At 41.8% G+C, this 15,673-nt stretch overlaps 1 protein-coding gene across 5 annotated transcripts in view; it reads left to right on the top strand.

Annotated features, from left to right (window-relative positions):
• The window catches only part of riox1 (ribosomal oxygenase 1), a 40,648-nt gene that overhangs the window by 13,782 nt on the left and 11,193 nt on the right, over positions 1 to 15,673 (top strand). For 4 of the 5 annotated variants that reach the window (XM_061241854.1, XM_061241852.1, XM_061241851.1 and 1 more), the window contains 7 exons: positions 1,911 to 2,017; positions 2,959 to 3,066; positions 6,319 to 6,353; positions 8,329 to 8,507; positions 10,085 to 10,189; positions 10,795 to 10,936; positions 13,035 to 13,155. In XM_061241854.1, coding sequence (XP_061097838.1) covers positions 1,911 to 2,017; positions 2,959 to 3,066; positions 6,319 to 6,353; positions 8,329 to 8,507; positions 10,085 to 10,189; positions 10,795 to 10,936; positions 13,035 to 13,155 — 797 coding nt within the window. Of the gene's footprint in view, positions 1 to 1,910; positions 2,018 to 2,958; positions 3,067 to 6,318; positions 6,354 to 8,328; positions 8,508 to 10,084; positions 10,190 to 10,794; positions 10,937 to 13,034; positions 13,158 to 15,673 lie in introns of all 5 variants that reach the window. The other variant, XM_061241853.1, reaches the window with a different exon arrangement.

Raw genomic sequence — 15,673 nt, 5'->3', positions numbered from 1 at the left:
CCAGATTGGAGTTGGCTTGTGAACATTTAAGGGATCCGCTATCCCATCTGACAGAATCTCAGGTGCCGGATGTGATCGACCTGGTGGCCGATTACCTTTACTGTTCAGGGATAAGCCAGGGCTGATCGCTTTGTCCCCACATAATGTAGATACTGCAGGGGCCAGGCCTATTAAGTCCCTACCCCTATTGGTTCCCTTCATTTAGAAGGAGAAGATTCAGGAGGAGATTAAATACATTGAGCCGGGGTAGAGCAGTTGGAGCTCTCCTGTTGTTCTTGTTCCAAAGGGTGATGGTAGTTCTGGATTGTGCATTGACTACCTTTCTTTGCCAGGTTCTCCCATTTGGAATGAAGAATGCTCCAGTCACCTTCCAGCGGTTGATGGACGTGGACACTGGAGGCTTGGAAAATATTGTCACAAGCATAGATGACATTGTAGGGTCCTGTCCACTCTTTTGTTACCTGTGTGAGGCCAAACTGGTTGTAAACTAACCAAAATGTGAATTTGTGAAGGGGCATATTTAGGCCATCAGGTTGGGCGCGGGTCCATGTTGCCTAGGTTAGCCAAGGCCCAGGCAATAGTGACATTACCTCCATCCACCACGTGCTGTCAATGGATGCATGTGCTAGGGATGTGTGGGTTTTCCCGCCGGTTTGTACCAAACTTCGCTGATGTAACCGCACCGCGCCGCTTGTTGTATTAAGACATTGTTACAAGACCACAGTTAACGAGCAGTCACTCTGTATCAAAACATTGTACAGCTGTACAATAATTTGGGGTGTCTCGGTGGCGCAGCCTGTAGAGCACTGACCGCATGCTCATTGCGAGCCCATTCTTCCTGTCTCTCTATACTATACTGTCCAATAAAGATGAAAAAGGCCTAAAAAAAATAATTCAAGGTCATTGGTTGAAAATTGGTTCTAATTGCCACAGCCAATGGTGTGGGGGCTTATTCTGATTGTTCGCGTATAGTGGAGCCCAAATTGCACTCCAGACAAGCAAACTCTGTATACTATTGCTTATTATCTAAGGAGTACATATCTAGTTATAAAACAATACCAGTTTGCTATCGGTAGCAATGGATATTTGTAAATTTGGCAAGCTAACTTATAGCTAATTTGCTTGTAGCTACCGATAACGAACTGCGCAGAAACTCTGGTGGGAAAAGTTGTCATTACTTTGCTGTTTTAGTTCTCCGGTCTGTTAGATTTCGGTGTTTTATCAAACTTCAAGATGTTTCACACGCAAGTTCTGCTCCTATTCCCACACCTTCAAATGCATGTCCCCACAGTCACCCTGTTTCCCCACTCTATTTAAATTTCCTTTGAAATGCCTTGATTTGAGGTCTAGGTGCCGATAACCATTTGTCTTTAGCCTAACCAGGAAACCTGTCAATAGGAATTGTCATATCTAAAGGAGTGATATGTCACAGGATGAAGCACTTCCTTTCAGCTAGTTTCCAGTTGTTTAGATACTGCATAAAAACTGTCATTCCCAGTCAGGATTGTGTGAGTTTGGAGAAAGCTCAGGAGAACGTACAGATTACCTGGAACCACGAATACAGAGCTGAACTTGTCTTGCACCCTTGAATTTCGAGTGATGACTCTTTCTTTCCTGAACGCGATTTGAAGTACCAGCAGTGAACAGAGTTATAATTAAGAAGAAGATACAAGCATTTCTTCAGGTCCAACATTCTAGTCCCATCCAGCCTGGAAATGGCTCACAACAAACTCCATTGTATAGTGGCAACTGAGACAGCCCGCTCCTCACTTGTAGGTTTATTCAGTCAATATATTATACTCCCAAAATGATTCCTCTTCAATTCACTTCACAAAATCATTCTTTAATGAGCCATTACTTTTCTTTGTTTAGCAACAACTAATGGTATTTTATTACCCCCTTTCCCCCAGCGTGGCTGCTCATTGCGAATGCTGAATCCTCAGGCCTTCTCCTCCACAGTCTGGAATGTGCTGTCCATCCTTCAGGAGCAATTCAACAGCATGGTCGGGGCCAATGTGTGAGTGAACTTTCTTTCACCTTGTGTTAGGCAGGTTACTCTGTTTTTAAATGTTTCATTCATAGTTTTAATGTCGTGAAGGTGTGGCCTAACAATGTTTTTGTGAATGACAGTAATCCAGGTTTTGTGCCCATTGGTGCCCATTTTGGAACTTTCCAAAGCGATATTGTCAAGCATATCGTACCATGGGGACATGGTACGATATGTAATTTTATTTACTTAATGGACGCTGTGAAACAAGGGACAACACAGTGAGAGGTTAGTCAGATTCACCAATCAGGTGACCAGGGTGTGTGAGAGGAGTTTTTTAGACATTGCAATGGTTGCAATGGAAGAGGATGCAGGTTTTGCTGTCAGTGGTCCAGGGGCACCATTTAAGATCAATGGCACAATGAATTCAACAATGTACCAGAACATCTTAGCAGAAAATCTGGTTGCCTCTCCTTGGAAGCTGAATCTTGGTCATAGGTAGATTGTCCAGTCAGTGACTCCAAGCGTATATCCAAATCCACACAGAAATGGTTGTTGTTTTATAAAAACAACAACAACCATTTCTGTAATGGCTATCTCAGTCTCCAGATTTAATCCCATGAAAAACCTGTGGTCTGAACTGAAGAGGGGGATATCCCAAGGATTTAAATGATTCTGAAACATTCTGCATGGAGGATTGGTCAAAAAGATCCCTCCAAATGTGTTCTCTAACTTTATCAGAAATTATAGGAAAACAGTCATGGCTGTCATCTTTGCCAGGGGTATTTGCAGAAAGTAATAAACCAGGGGTGAAACCTGTTTTTTTGGGGGAAATTGTTTAGAATTAAAAATTAATATTTTAGAAAAATGTATTAGTGCTGACTTTGATTGATGCCATCACATCATTAATAAAGCACTCTATGCATTATGGAATAATAATAACTTTGTTGTTTGTTGTCTTGTACATGCAGGTACTTAACACCTGCTGGAACACAGGGCTTTGCTCCCCATTATGATGACATTGAAGCCTTTTTGGTCCAACTGGAAGGGAAGAAGCACTGGAGGGTGTATAACCCCAGGTTGGTAAAACTTTTGGTGTGACCAAAAGTCAGTGAATTATTACTGTGGCAATACGCAAATACTGTAATTCTGAATTGGTTGACTTTCTTAGAAGATTGTGTGGAAACCATAAAAGACTCATGTTTTGTATTTGGTTTAACCTTTCAAGCCATGACTTCCTGATGTCTGTGACCCATCAACATCATCAGAGTCTGGATATCTTATTTTCAGGTTGTCCTACAAGCAGTACTTAAACTTTTTGCATTTGAATGGATCTCTATAGGAATTAGGGGGTGGGACTAGATTCAGCAGTAAATTATGCTGATACAGTGTGAAACACATTTGTTGACGAAATGGTTTTAAGTCATCAAGGGTCAGAGGTATCAAATGATCCTCAAACCGCAGCGCTGCTATCAGACATGCAGTAGATACTACAATAATTGTTTCTCCTGAATATTCTTTCCATTGATTTCGACAGGAGAATTTGTCAGGAGAAACAGTCCTTGTAATATCTACTGCATATCTAGCAGCAGCATGATGGTTTGAGGCTCATTTGATACCTTGGACCCTTGATAACTTAATGCCATTTAGCCAACAAATGTGTTCCGTACTGTATTTGTATAATGTAAAGTATACAGGTTGCTGTTGTCTCCTGCTTAGCTCTAGGCCTGCCGCATTTCCACCGGTGCCTGATTCGTTAGCTACAGGGTCATCAGCCGGGGGCCGCCATTCTTTGAGTTTCGCCCCTTATCCTGGAGCATCTCCTGGTGGTGGGGCAGTGAACAGAGGCATCTCCCTGACACCCCCTGCAGCTAACCATCTTCAGGAATTGCTCGTCTCCCATGCCTTGTCTTGCCATTTCTGCCTCTTCCGACGCTTCCCTGGTGGCCTTGTGCAGTCTGCCTCCCCATAGTCCCATGTCCTTGAGTTGGCATGTTGTAGAGCCTCCCACGAATCCTCGGCTCCCACCTCCACTGGGCACTGCCTGATCAGGTCTGCATATTTTTTCCTCTTCCTCTCCTGGGCTACCTCCAACCCCTCCTCCCATGGCACTTTGAGCTTGACCAGCAGCACCGATTTCTCAGCTGTAGCCCACAGCATCATGTTGGGCCACAGTGTTGTGTTGCAGACTTCTCTTGTAAAGTGGAGCTGCCTGGCCAGGTCCACCTCCATTCTCCACTCAATTCCTGTGTCAATAGTTTGGGTGCTGGCCTACTGCTGGTGTTGTCTGCAGTCTTCCCCTGCCTGAAGAAATTGTTTAAATGAAGCGATCAGTGCGGTCTTTCCACCCGGGCAGAGTGTGCTGGAGCGGGGTATTAATGGTCCCACAGAGATGCTGCTGCCCTTGTGCAATGGCCTTCACATTGTGCTCCCCTTGCTCCATTCTGAGACTTCAAAGACAAAGGTCCTTCCTATCCTTACTGGCTCTGGACCGGGTGGATCACCCCATCCTAGGCCTGCCTGACCTGTTTGGTCCCTACCCACCGCTTCCTGGTGTTAGTCGCCTTCTGCACATCCTCCTCAGCCGTCCACTTCCTTCTGGTCACGACCCGGGCCCCCATGTCCTTCACCGTTTCATCAGAGGAGTCTTTCAACTCCATCACTAGCCTTGCCTTCTCTTGCATGAGGGTGGTGGATTTTAGGGGCAGCTGGAATGTATTCCACCCATACAGACTTGCCATTGAGAAGCATTGAGGGAGCCCTGGCCATCTGTGGATGAAGGTGTTGGCATTGGCATCCATCTTGCTCACAGCTGATGAGGTGACTTCACACAGCTTTAGTGGCCACATTATCCTTGGGTACAGAGAGAAGTGATAACACCACACCTTGTACTTTCCAGGTAACTGGCTTGAGTCAATCCTTGCCAGGCCAACTGAAAGCTGCCGAAGGATGGTTTTCCCCATCTCCTTGTCTGAGAGTCTGGATGTATACTGCCTTCCCAGGCTTTAAATGGGCTGGTCGAAAATGCGAGGGATATTCTCCTCACTGATGGTGAAGATGGCCCTGTCATTATGCTCCCCTCCCTTTTGTCAATCAATGAAAAGGAAAGTAAACCAGTTTAAACTATTAAAAAGATACTTTGAATCCAGACTGCAATGCTACATGGTTTGCTTATATTTAGCTTTCACCACTCTATTTAATAGGGAGCAATATACCGGAAGTGTTCCTGTTACATTCACTTTACCTCCCTCTTGAGTTAATTAATGGGAAAACTCGGATTTTCTCTCTTTTTTCATTCATGTGTACTTTTTAAAAAGGAAAAACATTTATCTGTCCAAATGTAGCAAACTCTGATTGTATCCATTTCAAGATTTAGTGGTCATTTATTGTCTTGGATAATCAATTTGTTGTGTTTTGGGAACTCCTTTATCTAATTGAGGACAATATAAGCTTTCCATCTGTGAGATTCCAGCGTAACAGAGGGATTGTTTTCTTCAGCAAAGCTAGCCTCCAACCATAAGTAATACGCAGTAATATACAATCAATGAGGTGTTATTGTCATTTTCCTCTGGTTTTTAAATTGGTGAGAAGAGCAGCAGGAAGTATCTAGCGAGCATGGTAAAGATGTATTTAATGCTGCTAAAACATTGAAATTTTTTACATTGTGTCATATTCTCAATATTGTATTCACATTGGTCATGACAGCTTTTAGCCTTTGCTAATAATCCTCAGCATATAAGGGCTACTAGCTAGCTGTTACTATGGAAGCATTGTTTGTGTACCCATGTGCTGATATGTGGTAGATGAATGTAAAATATCCCCTCGATTAATTGGAAATGGTAACATTTGTAAAATGTCATGTCATCCCTATGCAAGAAAAGATAACATACTCTATAGAGCACAGAAACATGTTTTACATTACAGTGAATTACATTTTTTGGGTACTTGCACCACAGTGTGTCAGAATGTGTGAATAAAATCAATGCCTGGTCTGCATTCTCAATGCTAGCTTCCTTTTCTACCTAATAGTTAATTGTTGTTATTAAATAGCCAGAGGTTGAAGTCACCTTAAGTCCAGTAAGTCTCATTCAGACTGTCCTTATGGGCACACCTCAGTTTCGAGATGCACACAGGTTTGCAACTGTAGCTGCGGGCCCACTAAACCATTGCCTTCACAGCTCATGCCCAAAACCACGGCAGCTCTCCACAGACAGAGGCTTCCTTTGGGAGGGAGGGGAGCATGTGTGGGGTTGATATGGCTATTTCAAGACTGCAAATCATTTACAGTAATGGATATCTTATTGGAATCGATATCTTCTCTGATTTTACAGATCAGACAATGAAGTCCTGCCTGTGGTCTCCAGCCGTAAGTCCTCTTTCTATCTTTTATCTCATTTGCTTTGCCAATGTTGCTGCAAAATATGAAGTTTAATTCCTTTGAGACACTTGTCAAGCTAGTTGAGCAGACAACAAATCTATTGACATTCTTCAAATTGGCCAGTGTCTGAGGCTACAGGGTGGGTTTTTCTTTACATACTATTTTTAGTCACAAGGGGTCTCAGGTTTTTGATTTTGCATGAAATCATCTCTTGAAACATAGGTTAGGAATTGTATGCCTACTCCAGGAGGTTACACCACAGCACCTCTTGGATTTTTCGATTTTTCTGTTAGTAGACAATTATGAAATATAAAATTCCTGAAAGCTTGAGCTTCATAGTCTATTTAGTTTTTCCGGTAGAGCCATTTAAAGTTTGCCAGGTTTCACAATGAAAAACGTGTCCTGGCATGAAATGTGATATTTACAGGTCCATAATTTTGTACAAAAAAAACTCTAAATCTTTGTTGATTCAATTATGATGGCACTTATATATAGTTCTGTATAGATATTGTTGGACTTGGGGTATTCTAGCTGCCAACCGTGGTATGCTAGTTCGTTAGTTGATGTATTCTTCAAGGGTTCTAATTGCATCTGTATGGTCACGCTTAGACTCAGAACCATACTGTCCTCAAGGGTCCTCTTCATACTTGTTCCTGTGTTCGATCTGCACTTTGTTGTACGTCACTCTGGAAAGAGCGTCTGCTAAATGCTTTATTTTGTGATAATTAGTTTTTAAGTGGCTTAAAATAAATCGGAATGCCATGAGACAGTTATCAAGTTAAAAGAAAGTGAATAAACACTGATACCATAGCAAGAGAGCAAGCTCTTTTTAGTCTTTGATTCCTATCTGACTGACGTCATTTGCACGTTAGAATTGGAGGGATTATAACATGGATCATGGATGACTCTCCCTTCCAGCAAGACAATGATCCAAAGCATACATCAATCAACCATGAAGTACCTCCAGGAAAGACAGATGAAGGTTTTGGAATGGCCACCACAGTCCCCAGACTTGAATATTATTGGAAATCTGTGGAGATATGAAACATGCCGTACATGCAAGGTGGCTGAAGAATATTTCTGAGCTAGAGGTGTTTTGCCAGGAAGAATGGGGAAAATTTTCAAAAAGCGAGAATTGAAAGACTCTTAGCTTGCTACAGTAACCGTTTACTAGCTGTTATAGTTGCCAGAGTACATAATAGTACCTTCCAAAAAGATCTGAGGGTATGTATCACTTCATATCTTGTCCCCACAGTAATCTGGTTTCTTATTCAGATTCCTTTATCAAGTCACATTGGCAGAATGTGTTACTTTTGACTGGGATCCTACTGTATATGACCCCAAAGGATATGCCATCACCTAATCATCACATCACTCCAAATTAAGGCAGAAACCAGAAAAAAGGCATGTATTTATTGAGTTGATTGATGTTGATTGACAATGTCAAGACATTTTTTGAAGGATCAAATATATTACCATTAAGATAGCAATAAAAGTATATGTCTGGGGTCTGGGATATGACCCCGAAGTGACTTGAGGGTTAAACTGATGTCGGAATGTAGCTCTCTTTTACCATAACTGATCACAATCCATTGATGTTATGTGATGTGTGCTTTTTGAAAGTGAGCACATTATTATTATCTTTTATGTTAAAATGAAGATTTACTTTTACAGGCATTAATAAATGAGTTAATTCAATTGTTCAATTCAGATTCAAATAAAATTATTTCCTGCCTCCATGTAATATTCTAGTCAATTCTGATATCTTGTCTGTTTATTTCAGGCAAGTCAAGTCAGGGAGTTTACTTTCAATGATTATTATCTATATTTCCTGAAATGGAAATTCATGGATTTTCATTTTATAAAACTCCCTCTCTTAAATAGAGGCACTGATCAGGGTTAACCTTGAATCACCTCTTATTTCTTCAATGAAAAAAAAATGGGTTGTGGTTTTTTCTTCCAGCAAATTTCAGCCAGTCTGAGATTGGAGAGCAAGTGCTGGACATTGTCCTGGAGGCTGGAGATCTACTCTACTTTCCCCGCGGATTCATCCATCAGGCCAACTGCCTCCCCGATGACCATTCCCTTCACATAACCATCTCCTCCTACCAGAGGAACAGTTGGGGAGACCTTTTGCAGAAGGTATCGGCATCTCCCTTGTTCACTCTCCTTACTTGCATTGTATACATTTTTCTGGGGAAAAGTTCACTCAGGCAGGGTTCCCACCATTGACTGTGGAAAAGTATGGACCAAGTGCCTGTTATGTCACCAACTGACTATCCATGGGCTCCTGAAAGCTCCTGAGTTTAGCGGCACCGTACAATTTGGAGAGACTGCACAGTTGGGAAGCCGATGCGGCTCCTCTACTAAGTGAGTGACATAATCTGTCTCTGATTTGTCCACAAAATATTGCTGTATTGCCCTAATAACACAGTAAGTAAAAGAAAATCGTCTCATGGGGCAGAAAAATACCAGAGAAAACGCCTTTCTGACGACTTTTTTTTACCATGTTGAAAAAAAAAACGGGGCCAAATAACTTATACTGGAGCCAGCCAAAGTGGAGCTTGTGAGCACCATCTCTCAGCTTCAAAAACAAACCCAGTTTTGGCCACTTGGTTCCCTCACATCCTGGTGTACTACAAAGGAAGTTTAACAAACCCAGGTTTCCTTTGAGTTACCTGGCTTCACAGAACCGAACAACTGCAATAGGCCTTAACTGGTATGAAAAAGGTGGTTATGAACTTGCGATGTGATGACAGGCTTTGTTAACCAAGATCTGTGCAATCCCAAAAAAGTGTCAGTGTCTGTAAAAGGGAGCCTATAGCAGTGCAGCATGGACCATAGGCTGCTCGAGTGGCGTATTTATCACATGAGGAAAAATCTGATTACAATGTACATATGTGAATATGAACAGACTGGGTGTTGGGTTTCATTTCATTCAAACAAATGTGCCACAATAATTGTGTCCCACAATAATGTTTGTAAAATACTATAAAAATAGAAGTAAATATTTACCAATAGGCCATAAAAAAATGAAGTGAGTAACCTGTTTTAAGTGAATCTTGGAAACCATATGTGTATTGATATGCAGAGTTAAGCATGGTAAAGAATATTTACTGTAAGTACCACTTCAAAATGCTGGCAAGCTCAAGGTAAGACCAATTTACTTTGATAGTGCATATCCCAGTAGTGTAAGGGGCCCAACACTGGGTCTCTGCATTTAACCCATCTTAGCCACAGAGCAGCCCCTGGGGACCAAGGGCGACATGGCTCGGGCAGTAAGAGCAGTCGTCTGGCAGTCGGAGGGTTGCCGGTTCCATCCCCCACCCAGGCTGTGTCGAAGTGTCCCTGAGCAAGACACCTAACCCCCAAATGCTCCTGATGAGCTGGTTGGTGCCTTGCATGGCAGCCAATCGCCGTCGGTGTGAGTGTGTGTATGAATGGGTGAATGAGAAGCATCAATTGTACAGCGCTTTGGATAAAGGCGCTATATAAAAGCCAAACATTTACCATTTACCAACTCCAGTTCTGAGGCCAGTGCCTTGGTGAAGGACAATGACAGGAGTATGTCAGTATTTTCTTAACTGGAACACTGAGGAAAATTACATCCAAATAGTGTAAGGCACACAATGGCAGAGGTTACTTTAGTCTCCTGCAGCCATGAAAAATATTAAAACTCATACATTTTTATTAAGCACTCGCATTGTTGTGAATGGCAGGTAGTGCCTGTAGCCCTGGAGATGGCAATGGAGGAGGATGTGGAATTCAGACGAGGGCTGCCCACAGATTATCTGACCTACATGGGCGTTCAGAACTCTGACAAGGTAAATAAGGCATAACTGTGCCTGTCATTGCATAGGCTTGCATGCGGTGGCTTCAATTCTAACCCCTTCACTTTTTGCACTATTCTGTTGTAGATTAAATTTTAAATTGATAAAATTGACATTTTTGCCCATCACTCTACACTCAATAGTCCATCATGACCTGAAATTTCTCATTTACATAAGTATTCAGACCCTTTGCTGTGGCACTCCAAATTTTGGTCAGGTATATCCTGTTTGTTTAATTATCCTTGATATGTGAGTAACTTGATTGGAGAGTCCATCTGTGGTAAATTGAATTGATTGGACATAGTTTAGAAGGGCACACCTGTGTATATAAGGTCTCACAATTGACACAATGACACTGCATGTCAGTCTTGTCCTTCTGACATTTTGTGCCATGGTGATTGATTTTAGAAAATTTGATGTTGCAGCAGCCCTAGTTAGAGGTCACCCAGTGTTATTTCATAGTCCAATTTTGTCATTTCACTCTTGCAGATTACCTTTCCCTTCACGCATCTAATGACATGGTGTACTGCTGTCCTCTGTAGAATTACTAACTTGGGTTAAAAATGCAATTGGCTGACGTGCTTTGAGTATGTTATCAGGAAGATCCACGGAGGAGCATGTTCACGGCGCAGGTGAAGGACTTGGTGAGGAGGCTGGCAGATTTTGCTCCGATAGATGCTGCTGTAGACCATAAGGCCAAGGACTTCATGTACGACTGCCTTCCTCCCTTGCTTACTCCAGGTACATGGTGTCTTTATCCCCTGCTTAAACCAGGTACATGGTGTCTTCATCCCCTGCTTACTCCAGGTACATGGCAGAAATTTCCTACAAAACACACTAGTATTCTGTGTCTGTCTTCTTTTTAGTCCGACATTGCAAGCTAATTCCAGGAGTTAATTTCAATCTAGCTGCCTGTGTACCCTGTGCCCCTTAATCACAAAGGGAGGTGGCAAAACTAGTTCTGGGTAACATAGGAAGCTAACACACTGGAGCCAATTCAGAAGAAGCCTGACAGGATATCAACTGGAAATGCCGATAAAATGAATTGTATTACAAATATCACGATAAACCCTGGAATGAATTTCACATTGCTGCTACACATTCACAAACTGTGTTTTAGCCTGGAGTTTTCCTTGAACCCTTTCTGTAGCCCTTAAAATCTTAAAGTGGTATAGCCAAGATTAAATATGTCTGAGCAGGTTTGCAAAAAGTAAATTTGGACATTCCAAAATGGCACACGTGTGAAATGCTATATACAGTGCATCCGGAAAGTATTCACAGCGCTTCACTTTTCCCACATTTTGTTATGTTACAGCCTTATTCCAAAATGGAATAAATTCAATTTTTCCTCAAAATTGCTGCCACCACCATGCTTCACTGTAGGGATGGTATTGGCCAGGTGATGAGCGGTGCCTGGTTTCCTCCAAACATGACGCCTGGCATTCACGCCAAAGAGTTCAATCTTTGTCTCATCCGACCAGAGAATTTTGTTTCTCAAGGTGCCTTTTTGGCAAACTCCAGGCGGGCTGCCATGTGCCTTTTACTAAGGAGTGGCTTCCGTCTGGCCACTCTGCCATACAGGCCTGATTGGTGGATTGCTGCAGAGATGGTTGTCCTTCTGGAAGGTTCTCCTCTCTCCACAGAGGAACGCTGGAGCTCTGACAGAGTGACCATCGGGTTCTTGGTCAGCTCCCTGACTAAGGCCCTTCTCCCCCGATTGCTCTAGGAAGAGTCCTGGTGGTTCCGAACTTCTTCCATTTACGGATGATGGAGGCCACTGTGCTCATTGGGACCTTCAAAGCAGCAGAAATTTTTCTGTACCCTTCCCCAGATTTGTGCCTGGAGACAATCCTGTCTCGGAGGTCTACAGACAATTCTTCTGACTTCATGCTTGGTTTGTGCTCCGACATGCACTGTCAATTGTGGGACCTAATATAGACATGTGGGTGCCTTTTCAAATCATGTCCAATCAACTGAATTTACCACAGGTGGACTCCAATTAAGCTGTAGAAACATCTCAAGGTTGATCAGTGGAAACAGGATGCACCTGAGCTCAATTTTGAGCTTCATGGCAAAGGCTGTGAATACTTATGTACATGTGATTTCTTAGTTTTTTATTTTTTAATAAATTTGCAAAAATCTAAAAATAACTTCTTTCATGTTGTCATTATGGGGTGTTGTGTGTAAAACTTTGAGGAAAAAAATGAATTTATTCATTTTGAAGCGCTGTGAATACTTTCCGGATGCACTGTATTGTATATCAGATGCTCGTTATAACGTGGACTGAAATTAGCTTGCTTTCCCCATGCCAATCAACATAAAGCAAATATGAAGACACAGTTGCCTCTTGTGTTAAAGGAGTAGCATGGTGGTTGCTAGGTTTTTATATGCAATTTGCACAAGAGGGCATTGAAGAAACACAATGAAAGTACTATGAAACAAAATGAAAGTATCCTTTCTTTAGTTTTGGAGGAGTAGCGTTTTAAATTTATCGTCCTATTTTCAACAGGTTGAGAATATCCTATATATAACAATATAATATTGTTACCATAGCTCCCTCCCAAGATGAGTGCGTATCTTGGAAGTAGATATTGTAACAAACAACAATATGTAGAATGTGGAAGTGCGGTCTGTCAATCATAGTTAACTCACAGTTCTCATTGCCCAGGCAGTTTGGGAGAACTTTTGTAGTGGTAAATTTCGGCTTAATCTGATCGATTGTTAACGATATCCATATCCTAACCTTATCTATCATGATCTAAAAGGCGGAACTGGTGCTAAATGATTGCCGATAATCTGAGATGCATTATTTAGATGCTGTTATGTCTGTCCCTTACAGAGGAAAAGGCCAGCAGTGTGCAGGGAGTTCTTGCCCGGTGGGAGAACGGAGGGACCAAAGACACCACCATCCATTTGAAGGAGCACACCAAAATTTGTCTAATCCGAGGTGGGGTCGCAAGGTACCTCTGCAGCACGCGACTTTCTGTTTTTTCTCCTATCTAGTTATTATGCCTATGTAGTAAATAACAGAATTTCAGAAGCCTACAATTTGGTTGTCCAGTCTCTCCTCTCTGAGGATAAAATATTGAAACTCTAATCCTAGCTGATGGTGCAGCAAGAAGAACAGCAAGTAAGATAATCGTGACACTGAACGTGATAGATCAAGCCCAGTTCAAAGCATCATAGATTTGATTGTCAGAAACATAGTTTCCAACAAACCTTTTTGCAAAGTGCAATTACAAACAGATAAGTATACAGATAATAGAAGCATGTGTCCAGCTCTTACAACATTAATGTGTCAGTCATTTGCTATACTGCCAAACTAGGAAAAATATGTTTTTGGTTTGTAACCATGGGGGGAGATATGCTATGCAAATCAATAGGTATAGGCAAATTTTGAGGTATTTTCATGAGATAATATCTCCCGGTTCATCAATCCAACTCAGCAGTCTTCTTGTCACCGACACACAAACTCCAACATGGTCCCTGGTGTGAATGCACTAGCAGCCCTGCTCTTAGCTATGCCCCTGGTATGCTTATATTTTTGCAGGACCCGTCCCGGCCACTGTTGTCGAGTGACTGACATACCTTGTGAAAACTTGCATGTGTGAGATGGTGTACACAGTATGTACGAAAATACAGAAAGCTGGAACAAGATCGCAGAGCAAGCAGCAATGCCTATTTGGCTTACACTTCAAGTCCATGCTAGCTTGGAGAAGGCAAGCAATTCATACAGTGGAGTAAAACATTTCAGCATCTCAGTTAAAATTACATAGCGGTCTGCAAGTACTATACAATGCTTCCCTTTATGAAAAGCTGGCAATTTTTTCCGGTCATCAACAGGTAGCTTGGTTAACAAATAAAAGTGGAAATATTTGCTAGCTGTTGAGTTTGCTGCTGCAAACCTTAGCTAGCTAGCTTACTTGCTTATTTGGTTTTGTCTGAAAAGTCATTTAATCAAGTAATTTTTATCTTCAATTGTTTGCTAGTTTAGATTCCATGTTTCCTGGGTAGCTAAGGTTTTCTCAGTTAAACTGGTTAATGTTGGCTTAATAGGTTAAGCAGTAGGTAAATGCCTAGGCTAGCTAATGTTAGCTATCTCTGCATGTTGGAAAATAAATCCTGTTGTACCGATAAATATTATGTGCATTTTATATTGAATGGTACAACTGGTTAGGATCTTGCAAAGCAGTGCAGGTTCTGATTTGATCAAATGGCTAAGTATCATGAGACAAAAAGAATAAAGCATAATGATTTTGTATTTAATTTAATAAAATTTTTTATCTATAGAGTTCAGTGAATTCAATTAAGAACTAATATATAAGAACAGTTCAAAAAATATTGGGCAGTTTAGCATAATGTAGAATAAAGTGATCATTTTCTTTTCTGGTGATGCTCTGTCTGGCCTGTATTGCAGCCATCTTCAGTTCCTGCCTGGGTTTTTTTTTTGCCTTTTCTTCTTCAGCATGTAAAATGCATGTTCAGTTGGATTCAGATCCGGTGATTGTTTTGGCCAGTCAAGAATTTTCCACTTTTTGGCTGTCAAAACCCCCCTAATTGCTTTAGCAGTATGTTTTGGGTCTTTTTTTAATAATTATGCATTTTTACAATTGCAACATAGACAACAGTTACGGATAAATAAGCCTTTTTTGCATGAAAAATGTAATTGTCTCAGACAAACCAATTGCAATCGCAGCACACACAATTTCTTTCTAAAAACACAGCTGAACCAATACAGAATTTGGTAGGATAGGGGAGGGTTGTTGCCCCAAATGAAATGGAAACCAAAACATTACCTTAAGAAAAAAACTCTCAAAAAATTCTCAGTTGGTGCCTAGATAGGAATTTAGCCCCGAAGGGCTTTTGGGAGACCAAGTCGTGCATAGGAACTTCACTTGGTACGTGCATGTTTTGCATTTTTTGTTGTCTTATTTCATGTCAATAAATGAATTGACGCAGTTCCAATTCCATGAATCATGGGGAAACCAACAACAGCACCATCTAATGGTCATCGGAAAAACATAGGGTATGACTAGGCCCGCACGGAATCTATAGCCACAGAACTCCCCTTTCGCATGTTTGTGTGACACAGTTTTACACGTTGTTAGTGCTTTACACGTTGTAAAGTGACAGAAAACAAATAATAATGTTCAAAAGTAGATTTACTGTAGAGGAGCCAAGTGGCCTTAATTCCTCCATCCATCCATCCATCCATCCATCCATCCATTATCACCCGCTTATCCGGAGTCGGGTCGCGGTTGCAGTAAACTAAGCTGGGTATTCAAGGTGTCCCTCTCCCCAGCAATGCATTCCAGCTCCTCCTGGGGGATCCCAAGGCGTTCCCAGGCCAGGAGAGATATATAATCTCTCCAGCGGGTTCTGGGTCTACCTCGGGGTCTCCGCCCAGTTGGACGAGCCCGGAAAACCTCCAAAGGGAGGCGCCCGGGAGCCATCCTGATCAATTGGCTCCTTTCGACG

Source organism: Conger conger, chromosome 5, assembly GCF_963514075.1.
Source record: "Conger conger chromosome 5, fConCon1.1, whole genome shotgun sequence".
NCBI lineage: Eukaryota > Metazoa > Chordata > Actinopteri > Anguilliformes > Congridae > Conger > Conger conger.
Note: the sequence above shows the minus strand (reverse complement) of the source record. Positions and strands in the feature narration are given on the sequence as shown.